The sequence below is a fragment of the Patella vulgata genome, chromosome 6 (assembly GCF_932274485.2).
Source record: "Patella vulgata chromosome 6, xgPatVulg1.2, whole genome shotgun sequence".
NCBI lineage: Eukaryota > Metazoa > Mollusca > Gastropoda > Patellidae > Patella > Patella vulgata.
This window is the reverse complement of record NC_065884.2, coordinates 25,768,911-25,788,486: the sequence shown is the minus strand read 5'-3', so window position 1 is coordinate 25,788,486 and position 19,576 is coordinate 25,768,911. Positions and strand designations below refer to the sequence as shown.

The 19,576-nt window shown below is 34.0% G+C and overlaps 1 protein-coding gene across 6 annotated transcripts in view; it reads right to left on the bottom strand.

The window, feature by feature from the left end:
• LOC126824892 (ribosomal protein S6 kinase beta-1) overlaps nt 1-17,907 on the bottom strand; it is a 47,983-nt gene extending 30,076 nt beyond the window's left edge. For 4 of the 6 annotated variants that reach the window (XR_007681670.2, XM_050554322.2, XM_050554323.2 and 1 more), the window contains exons 1-2: nt 7,816-8,374; nt 2,873-2,901 (exon numbers count right to left, since the gene is read on the bottom strand). Coding sequence is in view for 5 of the 6 variants with exons in the window: in XM_050554322.2 (XP_050410279.1) it covers nt 2,873-2,901; nt 7,816-7,920 (134 nt within the window). In the remaining variant the exon portion in view is untranslated. Of the gene's footprint in view, nt 1-2,872; nt 2,902-7,815; nt 8,375-17,699 lie in introns of those variants that run through there. The other 2 variants (XM_050554321.2, XM_050554320.2) reach the window with 2 other exon arrangements.
• Between the last annotated feature and the right edge of the window lie 1,669 nt (nt 17,908-19,576).

Below are 19,576 nucleotides of genomic sequence, written 5' to 3'. Positions count from 1 at the left end.
GGCTTGGATATTAAGTGGATCAGATCATCCGTACCATCAAATTGGTTAACGTTATCAAGATTTTGTTTATTATCATAACAATGACAATTCAGAATATGCTATTCTTGTCAAAACTTCAATTATTCATAACTTTGAAATTTTCAATGTTTATTATCTACTGTTATATCAACAACATCCAGCTGTATATCTAAATCTTACATACATGTACTGCATTATAGTCTGACCACTTAAGATTCAGGAAATGATAACCACTGCAATTTATATAACCTCAAGAAATGTTAACTGGCACAATTCATTTATTTGTCATACACCCAAAATTATACAATCTTTACAATTTTTTAGTTGCACTATTTGTTGTTAATAATAATAAAATATTGGGAATGCCTTAAAAAATCGAATCTCAGTCCAATGTTTATGGTCACAATTTTGATTAAGACAATCAATGTTTACATCACTTGTTTGTGAAATATCCACCTAATACTTATAGATTGTGTTTCTAGACAAATCACACCAATTGTTTTAGACATAATAATATGACAAAATGTAAATAATGTCATTTCATAAACAATAACTACATATACATGTACATCTATACAGAAAATCCTGAGAAAATTAATTGTTTTTGATGTAATTTTATCTATCCATGTCCCTATCTAATTTCAAGGGGAAATGTCCTCTATTCTTATGATGTGCATACATGTATTCAGAATTATATCCATTTTCCCTTTTTAATTTCAAGGGGCAACTCCCAATATTTTGGGGATGGGCATAGATCAGAACTATATAAAATACATTTTCCTATTTAACTTCATTGGGCAACTCCCTTTATTCTTGAGATAAGCTATGTGCTTAGATCACAGCTATATTTATTTAACAAACTCTCTTTAAAATAGTGACATGTATATAAATAGTCTATTGGGTACATTTTTTTTTATTATTTCCATGTATTAATAACTGACATGTACATCAGATCTAAATGTATAAATGGATAAGCCTATCTGTCTATATCATAAAGGTCAAGAGTTCAGGGTATAATGTGATGTTTTGTCATATCCTTCACCAGGAAACATTAACTGGAGAATAATTTACTTTCATATAGAAGTTGATCATTAGCATTACTTTTCAAATTTTTCGGGTAGGCGGATTATCTTATTGTCAGTAGGTGGCTTCTGTTGCACATTTTATTATCATGTGAAGTAAAGTACATGTACATGACACGAAGCACAGTTGACAGTTATACGAAATGAAATGAAATGAAATGGGGCTTAACGTCCTACTGTTCTGCTCCTATACTGGGCTTATGAAGACGGGCATACGCCATACAGTGTGCTATGAGGGAAATTTTGCCCGGGCAGCGGCACTATCGCCTACTCTTATATCGAATTCAAACTGCCAGGGGATCTTTTACGTGTATTCCAATATATACACGGGACCTCGGTTTTCCGTCCCATCCGAACGACTAGACAGCTGTCCTTGTCAGGCCCTCATCCTGCATCACTGACAAGGGGGAACCACGCCGGAAAATCTGGATGAACTTTCTCGGCCAATGCAGGGATCGAACACCCGACCTCCAGGCTAGCGAGCCAGTGTCTTACCCACTTAGCCATGTGATCCCCCTGACAGTTATACCCAAACTACTCTAGTGTATAGGTCTACCAATGATCAATCTGATTAAAACACAGATCAGATTTCGTTTTGATTTTTATAGTTCAAAATTTTGTTTTCCTTGTCTTTACTAGTACTACACTAAGATCTAGAAGAGCTATTATATTATCCGCATTCTGGTTGATGTGAGGGATTAGCCAGTGAAACGGTCTGTTGCAGCGAGTTCTTGGGTATCCTACTAGAAAAATCAACGCTGATTGGTTAATCAAATGTCTGACGTCATAGGGTCAAAAGTCGCTCATATAACACCTGACGCTTCCCTCCACTACAGTTGGTCAGATCCTCATGTAGTAGAGGCCATCGAAAGTATAAAAAGAAAGAAACAAAATATATAAGGGATATTTGTCGTTTTAGAGTGAATAACATATTTTATTTCATCGAGAAGCAAGAAAACTTATATTTTTACGAATGCGTAGCATGAGTGAAAATATAAACGTTTTCTTGCTTAGAGATGAAATAAAATATATTATTCACGACAAAACGACAAATGTTCTATTTATTTTATGATTTTACAATCATTTTAGGTAAAAACAACATGCACTACTGCTAGCCAGTGGAATAACACTTTTATTTCACTGATAAAACACGGTATTCCACTACTGATCATAAAATAAAGATCTGTATTTTAATCAGACTGACCAATGATATGATATTGCCAATTATTAGCTATATGTTGGTGGTTATATCCGATCTACTCTAGTGTATAGGTCTATGACCACCAGGTAGTATTTAATACGGCCATTTGTCCAACATTACGGGGTAGACTTACACCATAACTAGGCACCAATACTACCCCTTTAACAACTATAAAATATTTAAGTTTAAATATATATAATTATTATTTATTGTTATCAAGTAACCTCTAGTATATTATAATATACTCTAATTAGAGGAAAAGATTGTAGATTGAAGGTGGTAGTAGTTGACCACAGGCAGGCAATAGGACATACATGTACTGAAGAGCAGGTCCATGATAAGTTATTTTCTTGAAGAAACCCCGGATGATAGGTCTACCAAAGATGTGATATTGCCATTATTAGCTATACCATTTGCGATTATCACCCAAATTATACAAATATTTCACAGAACCTTAATTAGAATTTCAACTAAAGTAAACTGAATTAAAAAAACATGTAAAAGAAATTGGTTTAGAAATTTTTTTGATAAGGCATGATTTTTGTCCAATATTAAGTTTTAATATACTTACTTTTCATAAGTAAAGCCCTGACCACCATTCTGAAAAATAAAATCAAGTAAATTATAAACCAATAATACAAGATCAAGAAAAATATATAATTGATTTCGAACTGGGCTAATGAAGACGGGTATATGCCATACAGTATGCTAAAATGTATGAGGGAAATTTTGCACGGACAGCAACACTACAGACTATTCTTAATAGCGAACTCAAACGGCCAAGGGTTCTTTTATGTGCTTGCAATTGTGTACACAGGAGTGACAGGACCTTGGTTTTTCGTCCCATCTGACTGACTATATGCTGTCCCTTGCCAGGCCTTCTGTCCTGCATCACTGACAATGTGTACATGGGACGTCAACGTTTTGTCCTATCTGAACAACTGGACACTGTTTCTTGCCAGGCCCTTCCTCCTGCACTACTGACGAGGGGAAACCAAGCCTGAAAATCGAAAGAAACTGCCTTGACCAACACCGGGAGCGAATGCAAGAGCTCCTGGTTAGCAAGCCAACATTTTACTCACTAAGCAACCGTGGCCCCCTAATTTTGAATAATATCATATTCAAAATAATCTTACACTCATATAATTATTTTAAATCTATAATGTCATACAGATCAGCTTAATCGAAGAAAATAAAACTATACTCTCGAAAAACAAATTGAATTTAATCAAATCAAAACTTTTATTTTTCGCCCTAACTAAAGATTTCTTATCCCTTTGAGACCAAACTGCACTGACTGACTTCGTTTTTTAAAGGAAAAGCTTGCCTTTGATTATAAAAACAAAGTGTCAGTTTGATTACGTCAAATCCTATGTGGTATTTCCTTTCAGATAGAATAATCTGCCCACCATTAAATTCTCATTGCTGTAAAATTAACTGAAGTCATCTTTTTTACCTTTTTTTTTGTATATAAGAACATGTAACAATTTGTATTAGGATGAAGCATTATTGTCATCTCACTAAAACTTTCTAGAAAATGCAAAACTCTAAGATATAAATGGAGTTTAAAGATGAAGTCCTGAATTCCACCGGGTAACCATTAATAAAAGTTGGTTTAGTTTAAAGATCTATACATTATGGGAGATTAGATAAAAAGCTGGCAGTTCTCACTATAATAGCTAAAAACTAAATAATGCAAAGGGAATTTGCTGAAAATTTCAGTCAAATTGATCCACTCTGAACCAAAATTTTAGCGATTGAATTTTCGGCCTAGCCTTGATCATCATTACTAAAGTCGGTATGATAAAAAACATAGTCTTGATTATCCATTCCATGATTAAATCATGAATGAAAGTCGAACAGCAAATCGGAACCTAATCCAATAAACATCGCAGGCTAGCGATGACATCGTGAGTTGATTATGGTCTGAATACGTTAATAAATGTCTAATTAATAATTTAGATATCATTTCAGGCCTAAAGAAAGACCTGCAATAGGCAGATTTAGCTCTTGCATAATGTATGTTTAAGTACCTGGGCGCGGTATACACAAACTAAATGTGAAAATATGAAGAAAGGCTAAAATGTGTTTGTATTTCTGCAGAAAAATAGCGATAAATAGATATAGTTACACACCAATAAGATATTTATCTTGGATAATTATCAAGAATATTGAAAAACAAACAATGGGGCTGGTGTCCCCCACTTCAATACCAAAATACCTGTAGATAACACACTTTAATTATTTGCACATTTATCTACGTACAAAGTATTAAGCAATCAAACTGCATACTAAGCAGAAAAGGGTAATAAACAAACCTAGTCAAGGTACCCATGTAATGAAACTAAAACTAGAAGTCACTCCCCCTCAATCAAAAGCATGATAATTGTGTTCTAAAGTACAATGTATCAACCATTCACATTCATCACATAATGAACATGTATGACTAAGGCTGAAAATTCTATCTCTATTAGAAGCAGATTGACTGTGTCACAAAAAGTGTCATCTGCTTTTCCTCGAAAGGCAAGGAACAAAAAACTAATAGATGTCTATTTCTAACCAAGGGGGCTCAGCGAGTAAGATTCGGCCAGCTAACCCAGGTCCCTTGTTTGATCCCTGCACTGGCCGAGAAAGTTCATAGGACTTCATTACGGCGTAGTTCATCCATGTCAGTGGTGTCGGAAAGAGGGCCAGCCAAGAGACAATGTACATGTACATGTATAGCCGTTCGGATGGGATGAAAATCCGAGATCCCATGACCACATTGGGTATGCACGCAAAAGAACCCTTGACAGTTGGAATTCGATATAAGAGTAGGCTGTAGTGTCACTGTCCAGGCAAAATTTCCCTTATAGCACAGCATGGCAAATGCTTGTCTTCATTAGCCCAGTTGGAGCAGATCGAGAACAGCAGGATGTTAAACCCCATTTCTTTTCGTTTCTACTCTAGCCAAGGCAGCCTTTGACACATTTCTTATTTAAAATATGTTCAGATTATCACATCTTATAACATTTCTCAGGCTAAATATTCTAATCTATAGTCACAACTGACAGTAGTTTATATAATATATCACATTTGAATAGGGTATAGATATCATTGTCAACACAAGTGAATTATGATAATAGTAAATTAAACTCTATTATCTATTGTTGTGTTCTAACCTATATACATGTAGATTCCTAAAATATAATTTATAAATATTTAAATATGTGTGATATGTCATCAGTGTAATTTAATAAAAGAACAGTAAACAAAATTATTATTAGAGGACTATTGCTCATTTCATTCAGATACACTTGTAAATTTGGATACACATAACATGGATGACATGATGTACTTCACGCAGATGAAAACTTTGAACAAAACAAGTAATATGAGAATTACATATTTGATATGCAAAACAATATTTATTGTCACTGTTCTCATTACAATGCATAATGCACAATATCAAGATACCAAATGTGATTGTTTAATGGCATAAGAAAAGAATGACAAAGGCTTAAACCCACTGAATTGGCATGTACAGAACTGCTCTTTCTGATATATGTATTTTGAAATACCAGTGTAGCAGTTCGACTTGGTACCCCTTTCGGTAGGGTTCCTTGCATATAAGAATTTATTTGGTACGCCATTTTAATATGGTACACATGTACATAACTATACATGCAGGACAGCTGAGAATTGATATAGCCTGGTTTATTTTATTTGTTTACTGGAGAGCTTTCAAGAACAGAAGCTGTTGATTTGTTATTATAATTGTTATTTATGTATATCTCTTTCTGGAATTATTTTTATTAGGCTTACTGTCCTGAGTATATAATGTATACATGTATGCATATTTATACAGGTACACCAATTGCCTTACAAAACTGTCAAACTGTGCATCAATAGGATTCTCCACACCATGGTCTTAGTTATACTGTGTATAAATTTAAAGTCAATTGGATGATAAATTTGGTCTCTAGATCGTCCACAAGATAAGGCCCATAACTGTGGCAGTAAGTATTTGAATTGTTGAAAATCAAAAGGCTTAATTCTTTGTCTCAAGAACTCTTATGGCCTAAAAACATTGTGTATAATAAGTTCATCAGATATAAAAGATGCCTTCTCACGTACAAACTGTGTAATTCATCCATCAAAACGTTTGCTTCCAATCACTCTCAAAACATTTTAATTGCAATCAAGACTGACTGGATGGCAACATTTATTAGTGAAACCCTTTGTACTGAGTCAAACTGAAATTTCTACTGTCACTCTGATACAGCACACATAGAGTTAGAAAAGAGTGACATACCCTTTGTTACCGGCAGCAATTTTAAAATACCTAAATACTCTTAATAAACAGCATTACAGAGGTAGGATATACAGAAGGTTCTGCCACTTTACATCTCAAGATATAGATTCAAAGCATAAATGGTAAATGGAAGAGAAATCCATTACTTATTAATGTAAATAGTAGAAATTATTCAGTGATCAAGTGAGAGACGATATCAAACCGCTAGCTGATAATAATGGTGTTTAAGGAGATATTGCCAGATATTACAGCTGTTTATAATGATGCAATAATACATTGTTACATGTAGTTGTCAATACTCCATACATTGTATAGCATGCTGAAACCTAGTAATTGTCTTTATATTCCTATGGAAGCCCATTCTACAAGAATGATTTTGTTCATGTGCGTCAGGCCAGAGTCTGGTAAATCTACATGTAGCTAACTTACATCATGTACTATTCGCCACATGTATATATTTTCTAACATTGATGGCGTAATTACATGTAGCATCAGTTTCACATTCATTGAACCTTTTGCCAAACATTTTTGTATGATTTAATATTTTGAAACTCAATTTACAGCATAGGACAATTTACAATTTTTTTTTATTTTCAAAGTAGTCCGAAATAACTAGAAAAATATCTCAAGGTCAACCATGCCCCATCCATCTATTCCAACTGCAATAATAAATCTTATTTTGATCTTTCAAATTACATGTACAATAATAATTTATATAAGCTGAACACGTCTCCTGGTACATTTTTCCAACTGATTGGTCATCAAAACTTAAAATATTTTCAGCCATGAGTATGACAAAACTATTTATTAGTTCTTAGGCGATATCATTCAGTATAAACTTCTTATATATTTTTATGATATTATAACTTATTGTATTGAAAAAATTTAATTACTGTTTCATAAATTTATTGACCATAATGATTATAAACCTTATATTTAAAACAAGGCATGAATGTACTGATATTATACTTAAATCACTTTTTCATGTTTGTAAAATTGTATCTACATGTAAATAGGTAGCTTTTACCCATCACTTTGAAATGATTGATTTGAAAATGTATTTAAATAGATAGAAAGTCAATATTTATTCAACCTTTTGAATTATCTGTTTAGAAAGTAAAATCCTGCCATTGAACATTTCTTTTACATGAGGTCAAGTCAATTAAAATTAAGTAGTTACGTGGTATTGTAATTTGAATAAAGAAAAGATTACAACCAACCTCTTCATCTGGACTTGAAAGAGAATCATCGGTACAAACTGATTCTGAATCGGATAAATCTAATGTGAATACTTCTGTAGACCTTCCCGAAAAGCGCTTATCCATCAAGACATTTATTCAAATCCCAAAATTTGTCAAAATTTTTAAGTAACAGTATCACTTTAGAATACACACAGTTGTAGTTAATATAAAACAGTTTTTATTCTCCTTTTACTGTACATGTACATATAGATAGCAGTTAGATCCAACTGTAAATGTCAAATATCAGAATGCTTTTATCTGAAATTAACACAACTCTAAGTTAGAAAGAATCACATAATCCTTATTGTACTTAATATGTATGCTCACTTACAACAAACTGTAGATAGTTCAAATTTCCTAACCCAAGATATAAATCATATCTGAAGGTAAGTAGTGGTATATTATCCAGTTTCAATATATGGTGCAACTGTCTGGCTGGTGGTATTGTATATATAATACAGGTGTATACAGTGTCAATGTATTAAAACACCTGTCGTTTAAACACCCTAACTACTGTACATAACATATGAACTAACCTAAACAATATGTTTATACTGATTGTTGACATTATAGGTGTGATGGTTATACTAATACCTTTAATATGTCTGATATATGTATTAAATATAGAATATTAATCAGCATGACATAATACATTTGTACTACATGTATTTACGCAAAACAATACTTTTCCTCAATCATTTCCATAGTAAGCCTACATAGAATGTATTTAACTCATACAAGCAGGTACAAAAGACATGGATACTGTGCATGAGGCAGAGTATTTTCACTATTGAAAGGGATATTGAATTACATGTAACTGATATATTTTTATATAAAGAGGCACTCAACAACCACTTAAAATGTAAATAGGAAAAGTCAACTGATTAGTTTGGTACAGATGTCTTAATTTCCTGTATTGTAATTTGATGACCATATTATTATGTTTGTAATAATCATCATCAAACTTGACATGGATTTTACGGAATGATAATCAGTATGTAATATTATATTATTTATACCCAGATTTCTACATGCCAATCCTAAATTCAAGTCTAATCTGCTTTTACCTATCCTTTGTAACACGTAGAGATCTTTAATTATTTCTAGAGGCATCCATCTGAGTAAAAATTACATTTCTTTTGCATAGTTCATGCAGTGCAACATCAAAAACGTGCATCACCAATTTTTTATATGTTGTGATCAATTTTTTAAATACATGTAAAAATGTGTCATTTTATATTTAATTATGATATAAGATTTTTTTTGATCCAATATACGATATCTAGAGCAATGATATCACTTTTTTAATTATCTTACAATGATGATAGGGCTATGAAAAATAAACAAAAAATTTTCATTCGAAAATGTACATTTCAGAAGTATTTTGAGACACAATCTTTTGTAGTCCCACGTACATGTATATGTATGTCAAAAACCTACATTTGTCATACCTCCATTGCTTTATATAACATAATAATATCTATATCTATCCCATTACATCTTCTTTAGGATCTATTTTCAAAATGGCTTTTCTGCGCATCTATATACACAAATTAAACATACCTTTTTATCTTATCTGTACTTTCATCTAAAGATGCAAACTATTTTATTAAAATAACTTTAGTTATTGGCCTAGGTATTAGATTTCAAATCGGATTGTTTTATCATACTGTCGCTCAAATTTTTGTATTATGTACATGTATAGATTAAATTTCGTCTGAATGAAAAATAAAGGCACATTACATAATCTGTCATCAAATATTAGGACCAGCTGCGATATTACTGGTGTCACCTTAAACTACATTGAAATATTTAATAAGCTTATTTAGTACTCCGTGAATCATTAATTTGAATTCAATATATAGAAAGTTAAAACACACCCTATATTCACTTTAAACACATATAAAGATAGGTTGCCAGGCAACAAATCATACGCCCACAACAGCTAAATCGTCTGGGCAGTCAACAAGAGTTGTTGCATATTTTTACTTGTCAGTAATGAAACATTTATACACTAAAATCTGATTAAGAATAACAACTCATTGAGTAATTATCAGAAAATCATTAGAATTTGTTTGGCCCATGCTACATTTAATATACAAAACATTTAATATCATAGATCTAGCTGTTCAAGTTATCAAAAATCATTGAAATGAAAATCAATATACTTGTTCATCTCAAGACCTTAAACTATGTGTATCACTCTAAAGTCAATCGAAACGATTATATATAGGCGTAAACACAGGGTATACATGTAAATATAAAATCAATCAGATGATAACTATGGTCTCTAAAGCATCCACAAGACCTTTCAAAGTGATCAAGGACAATAACTCAGGCAGTAATTATCGGAAATCAGTGAAAATCAATAGGATTCTTGATCTCATGACCTTTTAAAAACACTGTGAATAAATTTAAAGTCAATCGGATATTAATTTCAGCCTCTAGAGCATCCACAACATTTTTCAAAGTGATCAAGGGCCATAACTCTGGCAGTAATTATTGGAAATCACTGAAAATCAATAGGCTTCTTCGTCTCATGTTCTTAAACACTGTGTATGAATTCAAAGTCAATCGGATATTAACTTTGGCCTCTAGAGTGTCCACAAGATTTTTTCAAGTGATGAAGGGCCATAACACTGGCATTAATTATCGTAAATCGCTGAAAATCAATAGGCTTCTTCGTCTCATGACCTTAAAAACTGTATAAATTATCGCAAAATCACTGAAAATGAATAGACTTCTTCGTCTCATGACCTTAAACACTGTGTATAAATTTAAAGTCAATTGGATATTAACTTTAGCCTCTAGAGCGTCCACAACATTTTTCAAAGTGATCAAGGGCCATAATTCTGGCAGTTATTATCGGAAATCGCTGAAAATCAATAGGCTTCTTCGTCTCTAACGTCATATATAGTGTTAAACTGCGGATGACGTGAACAGTGTGTAGAACATCATAATTTATTTAAGAACTGATCTAGGTCGGGAAAACCTTTTCGTTTGCTCTAAATAGTTTTTTCTTTCAGGTTGAATCTCCATTATTACACAACTAACGGTCGGACTGTTATGTGTCCTCTGGGTTATTTTACACATGGAACAAGTATGGAAAGTCCTAAGATTGGTTTGAAAAGTTAGTACTTATCTTAGACTACTCTACATCCTTAAATATTGGATATCAGAAGCCCATCTTTTCACGTTAAGATAACAACATCAATGTTGATTTAAATAAACTAATAAGTCATGTTTGCAATGTCGAAGACTGCGGATGATATTGAGTTATAGAGACTTGCCTTCTTGAAGACAATATCACCAAATCTAAAAATAAAAAAATTAACCCTGCCATTTGCTACCCAAATTTTGTTAAATTGTTGAGCTCCAGAGTCTCGACCAATCAAACTGCTTATCGCTCTGCTTACCCTGAGCCGAAAATGCTCATTATGGAACTTAGTCAAGGTATTGATGTGATGAAACTATACACCAATTTCATCACTCTCACTTAGTTAGAACCAAAGTTATCGTGTCCCAAAGCATCCAGCAATCAAATTGCTTATCTCTGCTTACCTTAAGCAGAAAATGCCCATCTTTGAACTCCAACAACGCATTTTACTCAATTTGAAGGAGAGTTATTGTGTTCCAAAGTCTCAACCAATCACACTGCTTATCGCTCTGCTTACCTTGATCAGAAAATGCTCAGTCCAGGTACATGTATTGATGTAATGAAACTACATGTATACACCAAGTTTCATCACTCTCACTTAGTTAGAACCAAAGTTACATGTATGTCCCAAATCATCAACCAATCAAATTGCTTATCTCTGCTTACCCTAAGCAGAATATGCTCATATTTGAACTCCATCAAGGCATTCAGTCACCTAATAAACACCTACACCAAGCCTGAACATTCTAGCTCAATTAGAAGGAAAGTTATTGTGTTCCAAAGAGTGTGACAGGCAGGGACAATTAGGATTGATGACAATAAATTTTATTCATTTGTCCTGCTGTTCAGAACAGATTCAAAAAATTCACCTACAAACTTGGAAATACGGAGGAAGTGAAACTCATATACCAGTAAATGACTTCGGTAATATTTTCTGATCAAGATCCAAGAATAAGCAATACATTTTATCACCAACTGATTATCCTTTTGACAGGAGTGTAGACGTACATTAATTAACCAATCACATTTTACAGGCATAGAGAAAAATAAAAGTTGACTGCAACCTCAGCTTTCATTAAACTCCATAAATATACATTGTTATTGCACAATACATGTATCAATGCCTACAAGATGACTGTATGAAACAGATTACAGCCAGCCTCAGGTGCTTGATCCGATCATGACACAGTAATTAACAGGGGATATTTCTACAACAATGCTAAATATTTTATATTTGTAACACAGGCGAATTTCATCTCAGGGTATAGGATGACCCACAATTTTTCAGCAGTTAATAGGATAAATTTTATTTCACAAGTTAATCAAAATTATATCCTTATCTTTTTATTAAACTATACAACTACAAGGTCTAACATTCGTTTAGAATAGCTGCCGTTTAGACAGCTGACATTGACTTCAGCAAGTTTATTAACAGATCACAGACACAACTAGAAAAGATACGTTTTCATTGGCTATTTACAGTAGACAACAGCATCTAAAATTCGGCCAAAAAAGTTGTAAGCCAAAAGGACCCACTGGTAGTTACGATTCATGAAAATTGTAGGTGCTAACATTCACTTGTACATGTATATGTAGGCACAATAAATATTAATTTAAAGATGGGTTCCCAGAAAAGTATTTATTGGGTGGTTATTTCCAATAAAAGTATGGTAATTTTGGTATATATGGAAAGTAGAGATATCCAATCTTACTTGAAAAATACTGGATTCCCCGAAAAACACTCATGGAGCGTATACAGGACAAAAATGTAAGGGTTCCCCTAATCAACAGCCCGACGATTAGAAATTTCTGCACGCGTGATGTCAAAGGTCACACGCAAACATTGAGCGCTTGATGTACAAGTTGATAAACTTTATGAAGAGTTAGACGTACAACACTTTCTGAGATAAAAATGACGGAAAATGATGCGAGTAGTGGATAATCCGAGAATTTAATTAAGATTCGATATTTGTAATAAATAGTAAGCGATTAAAGACAACATGGTCTTATGTATGCAATGAATTCTCCTCTGACTTGTAAGAGAGGTAAGTCACATGACGTAAACATGACCTGATTTGATCGAATTTTTATAGCAGAGCATTCCATCGTAATTACAATGTTTGAGAAGGATTTGAAGCAAAATTATGACAAATTAATTAGTTTGAATATGTTTTTAGTCTATATATACCATTAAATCACCCAGTTTCTACGTGGGAACCCATCTTTAACACACTCCCTCACCCCTACCCCTAGAATGTGGAATTTTTATATTTCTTAGATGTCTTCTCAGGCTATTGAGATAGGTTTACTTGTGCCACACAAGTAAGATCACAACATTTGTCTGTACATCACTACATGTAGTTAAATTCCGGGGGCAAGAATCTGCATAGATGACCGGCCCTGCGACATACAGTGAACACATTACACCACCTGGCCACACAATTTCTTCACTACTTATATTATACAATGGGAAAACATCAGAGTATTTCTTTTTTTAATTAGTTTTATATACCAGTACATGTATGTGGAACTGCAACAATAAAAAGCTGTACAGAAAGACCTTACAATCAGTATTATTAAACATGCAATATGCAAGAGCTAAATCTGCCTATTGCAGGTCTTTCTTTAGGCCTGAAATGTTATCTAAATTATTAATTAGACATTAATTAACTTATCCAGACAATAACCAACTCTAGATGGCATCGCTAGCCTGCGATCTTAAGTGGATTGTGATCCGATTTACTGCAGAACTTTCCTTCTCGATTAAATGATTAAATGATGGATAATCGAGACTATGCTGTTTAACGTACTGACTTTAGCAATGATGACCGAGGCAAGGCAGAAATTTTATTCGCTTAGTTCTCGGTTCATAGTGGATCAATTTGAGTGCAATTTTCAGCAAATTGCCTTTACGTTATCTAGTTTTTAATTATTATTGTGAGAACTGCCAACTCGTTATCGAATCTCCCATAATGTATCTTTAATACTTTAGGAATTCATCAAATCTGAAGATTATCTACAATGTACCATCCCAAACTTAGGCTGCCTGTCTACAGCTAGCTCCGCCTGAGAACAGGCCCTAAGCTAATTAACCGACATTTTAATTCTTACATCAACGATTTTAGTCGAAAACACAGAGTATGCTTTTAGAAATTTTTAGAAGTATTTATTTCTCTTCTATTGTCATATTGAATGAAATTAAACATGATTATTTAGCTGTTGTGTGTATGTAAGATAGTCCACTAATTATTCAATATGGTGCGCCCATGAAAGATAATTTCACAGAAGCGGTTTTGTTTGCGAAGACAAATTTAGGAGTATCTAACCTTGTTTTGAAAGATAAACAGATTGAAACTGTAAAGACAGTTTACAATGGTAAAGATTGTATTGCAATATTACCCACTAGCACATATTATATATCGCTTTTACCGGAGTGGCAGAAGTCAACATTTTGCTAACTTGACATTTGTTTACATAAACCATGTGCTTCAGGTGTACAAAGCAGTAGGCCAGTCGATAAGTCCCGCCCCAAAATGATCATGTGAGTGTTTTAAATGGACGGCATTTAGGGCAATGATGTATTCTCGAAGCATGACGTAGATGGATCGCTGTGTGCAGTATGACAATGTACATGTAGCTACGGATATTGAGACTTCAAAAAATACATAGAGTTACTGTACCGGTTGTGACTAGGGCACGTACATGTACGGATATTGTAATATAAATAACAAATCAACAAACTGACAGTACAGTAGGCCTATATAACTTATAAGGTTACTTCCTCAACGAAAAATGATTTAAATAAGGATATGTTCTTTTTTTTATTTTTAGATCATTCATCTAATATTTACAGGCAGTTCATTTCAGGTACTGGTGTGGTTTGTTGGTCGGCCTACCATTTTAATCAGACCAGATTGTGTTGTAGCCTCTGTATGTACGTACATGTACATTGTATGACCTAGAAAATTCCCCTAGGGCGCAAGTTCAGGAGACCTAACTCAATATATATATACAAATTTGTGATGCCTCTAAAACCTACACTGGCTAATTCTCTGGAATTATCCATCTGACTGAAATGAGCTGTACATGTATATATTTGTAAAACTTATGCAAAGCTAGGTCTAATGATGTCTAATATTCATAGGTTTGTGTTATATTTTAGTTACAAGGAGTATAAATAATCTGAAGGTTTGAATAACAATAAATAGATCAAAGTATTCCAAGACCACATTGTGTCATGTGGCAGAATGCTCTATAGTCTTGATTAATCAGATCAAAAGTATATATTATGTCCAATCTTACAGTAGAAACATTCTGGTTAATTGTGACAAATGAAGGCAGTGCACAAAGCAGATTTTCCAATCAGGACTATCTAGATGAAAGTAGCATGTCTTGGGCCAATGTATTTACATGTAAGCATGTACATAAGGCACCTGTGACAAAAGTCGGGCACAAATTCAGGATTTGTCCGGCACAATGCCTCAGGTGCCTGTCATTTTCTCCGGCACAGATTTCACTATTTTCACTGTTTGTATTAGGCCTATTAATACATGTCGGGCACAAAGTACAAAATGTTAGATATTAATTCACTAGTGGCTGACATTTTGTCAGGTACAGTTGAACTTATCATTTCCAGGCCTGAATGTATTGCAAATGTAATTTAAATATTAGTTACTATTATTACTTTTCAAATGTAATCATCAATTTCTCATTTTTAGCAATGTAATTATATACCATTACCCAATAAATTGAGAGTACATCATAGATGAAATGAAATAGGGTTTAACGTTTTACTTCGACTGGGCTAATGAAGATGGTACACTGTACTTTCACCATTGCTTTATGACAATAATATAAGCATTAAAAAGACAAAAGCATATTTTTTTACCACAAAGCACTGACAAAAACCAGCTCAGAATAATCTTTGATTCACGATAGTCAAAAATTAAGTGTATTTTCTACAGCAATTGTCATTTTTATGATATTTGTTGCTTCACAATGTTCTGTTTTAAAGATGCCTTCCTGTGTACTACTACAACAAACTGTGTGTTTTGATGATGTATTTGGACTACAGTATATGTATAGGTATCAAAATTTAGCTACAAACCCTCTCACTGATTTCCAGTTAGTAACACCCTTACATTAGTTACATTCATAATTTTTCTACTAACTTTATATGAGTGTCTCCATTTCCCACATATATACTAGTATACATGGTGGTTTTCCATCATCACCATCTAGAAAGCGAGTCAGAGAGAGAGAGAAATGGGGTTTAATGTCCAGTCGGCACAGACTAGGTCATTTCGAGACTAACATATGGTTTAATTTTATTTCAATAATTCTCTTGGGCGTAGGGGTCTTTAGCAGTGGGAGGAAACCGGTGGACCCTACTCCTTGTCACGTACAACTGGAAATTCCAAACCACGCCAGTTGACTCGATGACGGGGGTCCTGATACAGTGTGCGCGTGCTAACCATTTGGCCATCCAACCCCCCGGTCTAGAAAGCAGACTAGATCAAAACTGATTTTGTGTTATAATAAGTGCCCAGACCATAGCTTGTGGTGGCGGACATATTTATACAATGATATCTGGCCTGGGTGACAGAGGTTAAATGTTTTCTAACAAAATTTTTGATTAACAGCGATGTAGGCCAACATATTCTTTTGTTTTTAATGGATTGTATTGGTTATACATGTACCATAATAGAGTAGCAAGAATTAATGGGACGCTAAGATCTTCAAAAAGAAATCAACTCAATTGTTCTACAATTAGACAGGGATGACACCGACAGCATGGACTAATCCGACTATGTTTTGATGCGTGTAGCCTATGTGTAGAACAATTTATCAGTAAATCCAGGCCTTGTTGTAAAAGGAGCGTAATCGATCGCCTGAATTTGAAAATAAAAAAAGAGAGTGGGAGAGAGAAATGGGGTTTAACATCCACTTGACACAAACTAGGTCATTTCGGTTCAATTTTATTTTAATAATTCCCTTGCTAGTACTGTAGGAGTCTTTAGCAGTGGGAGTAATTCGGAGGACCTGGAGAAAACACACAAGGTTGGACAAGGTGACCCTCCTTCTTGTAACATACAAGTACAAGCGGGAAATCAAAACCACGCCACTTGACTCAATCATTCGGCCACCCAACCCCCCTGAAAATACAAAAAGCCCAATCCAGATGAGCAATTATTGTTCCAATGATACATGTACGTAGATTCATGTATTGTCATTTATGATGCCAATCCAGTCAACAACATATAAAAGTCTATCATTTTTTAAACATTATTTAAATATGGCCATTATTAATATCATTGTTAGGGGCTTTATTCGGTACGTTTTTTTTTTATTTTTTGGTTTGTTTTGTTTTGTTTGTTGTTTTTTTTTTGGGGGGGGGGGCATCGGGTAGGTACACCTTTCAGACTTCACTTACTTACTGACTTACGCACTAACTTAGCCCCCTTTGCCTTGCCTTGGACCCTTCCGATCAGTTCGAATAAGAAGTAAGGTTATATTATATCTCTTGGTTTGATTCACAGAAAAGGTAAAATACTAATATTGTTACAATTTCGATTTCATTTCTTTCTACACGTGATACTCTTTCTATCCGATATTCATCGGTTATTGAACCCTAGTATTACGTGAGACTACTGAAATGAGGCCAAAAGACCGACTGAGAAGATTCCACTTTGTTTCCCATACTCACCTCTGAGGCTTCGTCGGGAACGAAATATTCCTCATCTGAGATTTCTTCCTCCTCTTCTGGAGTATCATGGAGTTCTAGATCGAATACACCAGCCATAATTTAAATCTTTTTCATACATATGCGACATAAAAAGAAAGAAAATAGCCACAACGTAGTCTAAAATTCGCCGAGGTTTCCACTGGCGAAGGGATTCCTTCTTACGTCATAAACCACGTGATCCACCTGCTTCCGTATATTTCAGCCAACCATATTTTGGGACTCCCGATCCGAAACCGGTTTACTCATTAATTTCCCACACTCCTACGGATTCCAGATACCAAAAATTTAGTAGCAGTAGGCCTACTATAGGCCTTTATCCTTTAAAGGGGAACTATTGTCATTGGTCTAAATAACAAAAAGCCATTAAATCCTTTAGAATTTTTACTAATTTCATTGTTAATGTAATAGTTCGAAATCTTAAAATGGCATTAAATTCTTTAGGATATTTTTACTGATTTCGTTATTAATGTTAAACATAATAGGCCTAATATTTAAATATTAGATGTACCGTATATATAGAAAGTCACCACAGACAGAAAGTTACCGTATTGACGTCAGGGTACTATAGCCCACAATTAACAGTCAGCATGCCATGGCTAGGATGCCAATATTAGAGCCTTATTAATTTTGATAATATTGGAAACTTGGGAGGAAACTTAATTCAATAAAGAATAATTAAACAATTAAACAAGTTACAGAAACATCCTTTCTTGCATGCTTTTAGTATCCGCCTACAGTTTTGATATATTATTCCAAACTTTATAAATTTTATAGGCCTGTTATTTGTTCCACTATAAATTTGTCATAACGTATTGGTATTTTGCGTAGGCCTGCATGCCCCCCCCCCCCACTTTTTACGCGACTGTGCTATTTTGCGAAAACTATGTTATTATATCAGACCAGGTTATCATTAGTAAATAATAGTATGTTTGAAAGACTGGGTGGCACGTTCTTATCTGTATTTAAAAGGTGCGCATAAATCAGAAATAATATATTTATCGTTCGTTATCGCAATTGGTTACATCTAGATAATGTACAACGAACAAATAGTACCATATACCCCATTAAATTTTTATAAATTTGTCACACAGCTATATACGTAACGCACTTGTATCAGTTAAAATTACTGGCGAGCGTTTGTGGTCAGATCTAAATATTAAGGCCACCTGCTTATTTCCTAAAGGTCACGAGATGTAAACAGGGTTAGGGCACGTGATTGCCGAGGATCGTGGATTTGGGTTAAAGGGTAAGGCTTAATGGGTCTATAGGTCACTAGCCATCAGCTGTATTTACAAATTACAATAACCAAATACAAACTATATCAAAAAGAACATTATATACATAATACCGAATATAAAAGCTCGCTTTGCGCGACATGGTTTGCATGAACACGTGTAATATCTCACATCTGATATAGTCCTCCTTACAAGCAATCTGATTAAAATACAATTCTATATTTCGTCTGGTTTTTTTTTATACTTTCGATGGCCTACACTACACGAAGATCTGACAAGTTGTAGTGGAAGGTCGCGTCAGGTGTCATACGAGCGGCTTTTGACCTTTTGGCGCCAGACATTGATTAATCAGCGTTGACGTTTCTAGTGGTTTACCCAAAGTTCCGTGCACGTCACGCCCAAAACTTGCCATACAGACCGTTTCATTAGCTAATCCCTCACACATCATCCAGAACGAGGGTTATATAACAACTCTTCCTGATCCTAGTGTAGTAAAGACAAGTAAAACGAAATTTTGAACTATAAAAAAACAAATCAATATTTCGTTTCGTTTTTTTTTTATACTTTCGATGGCCTACACTACATGAAGGTTGTTGCGAGCGG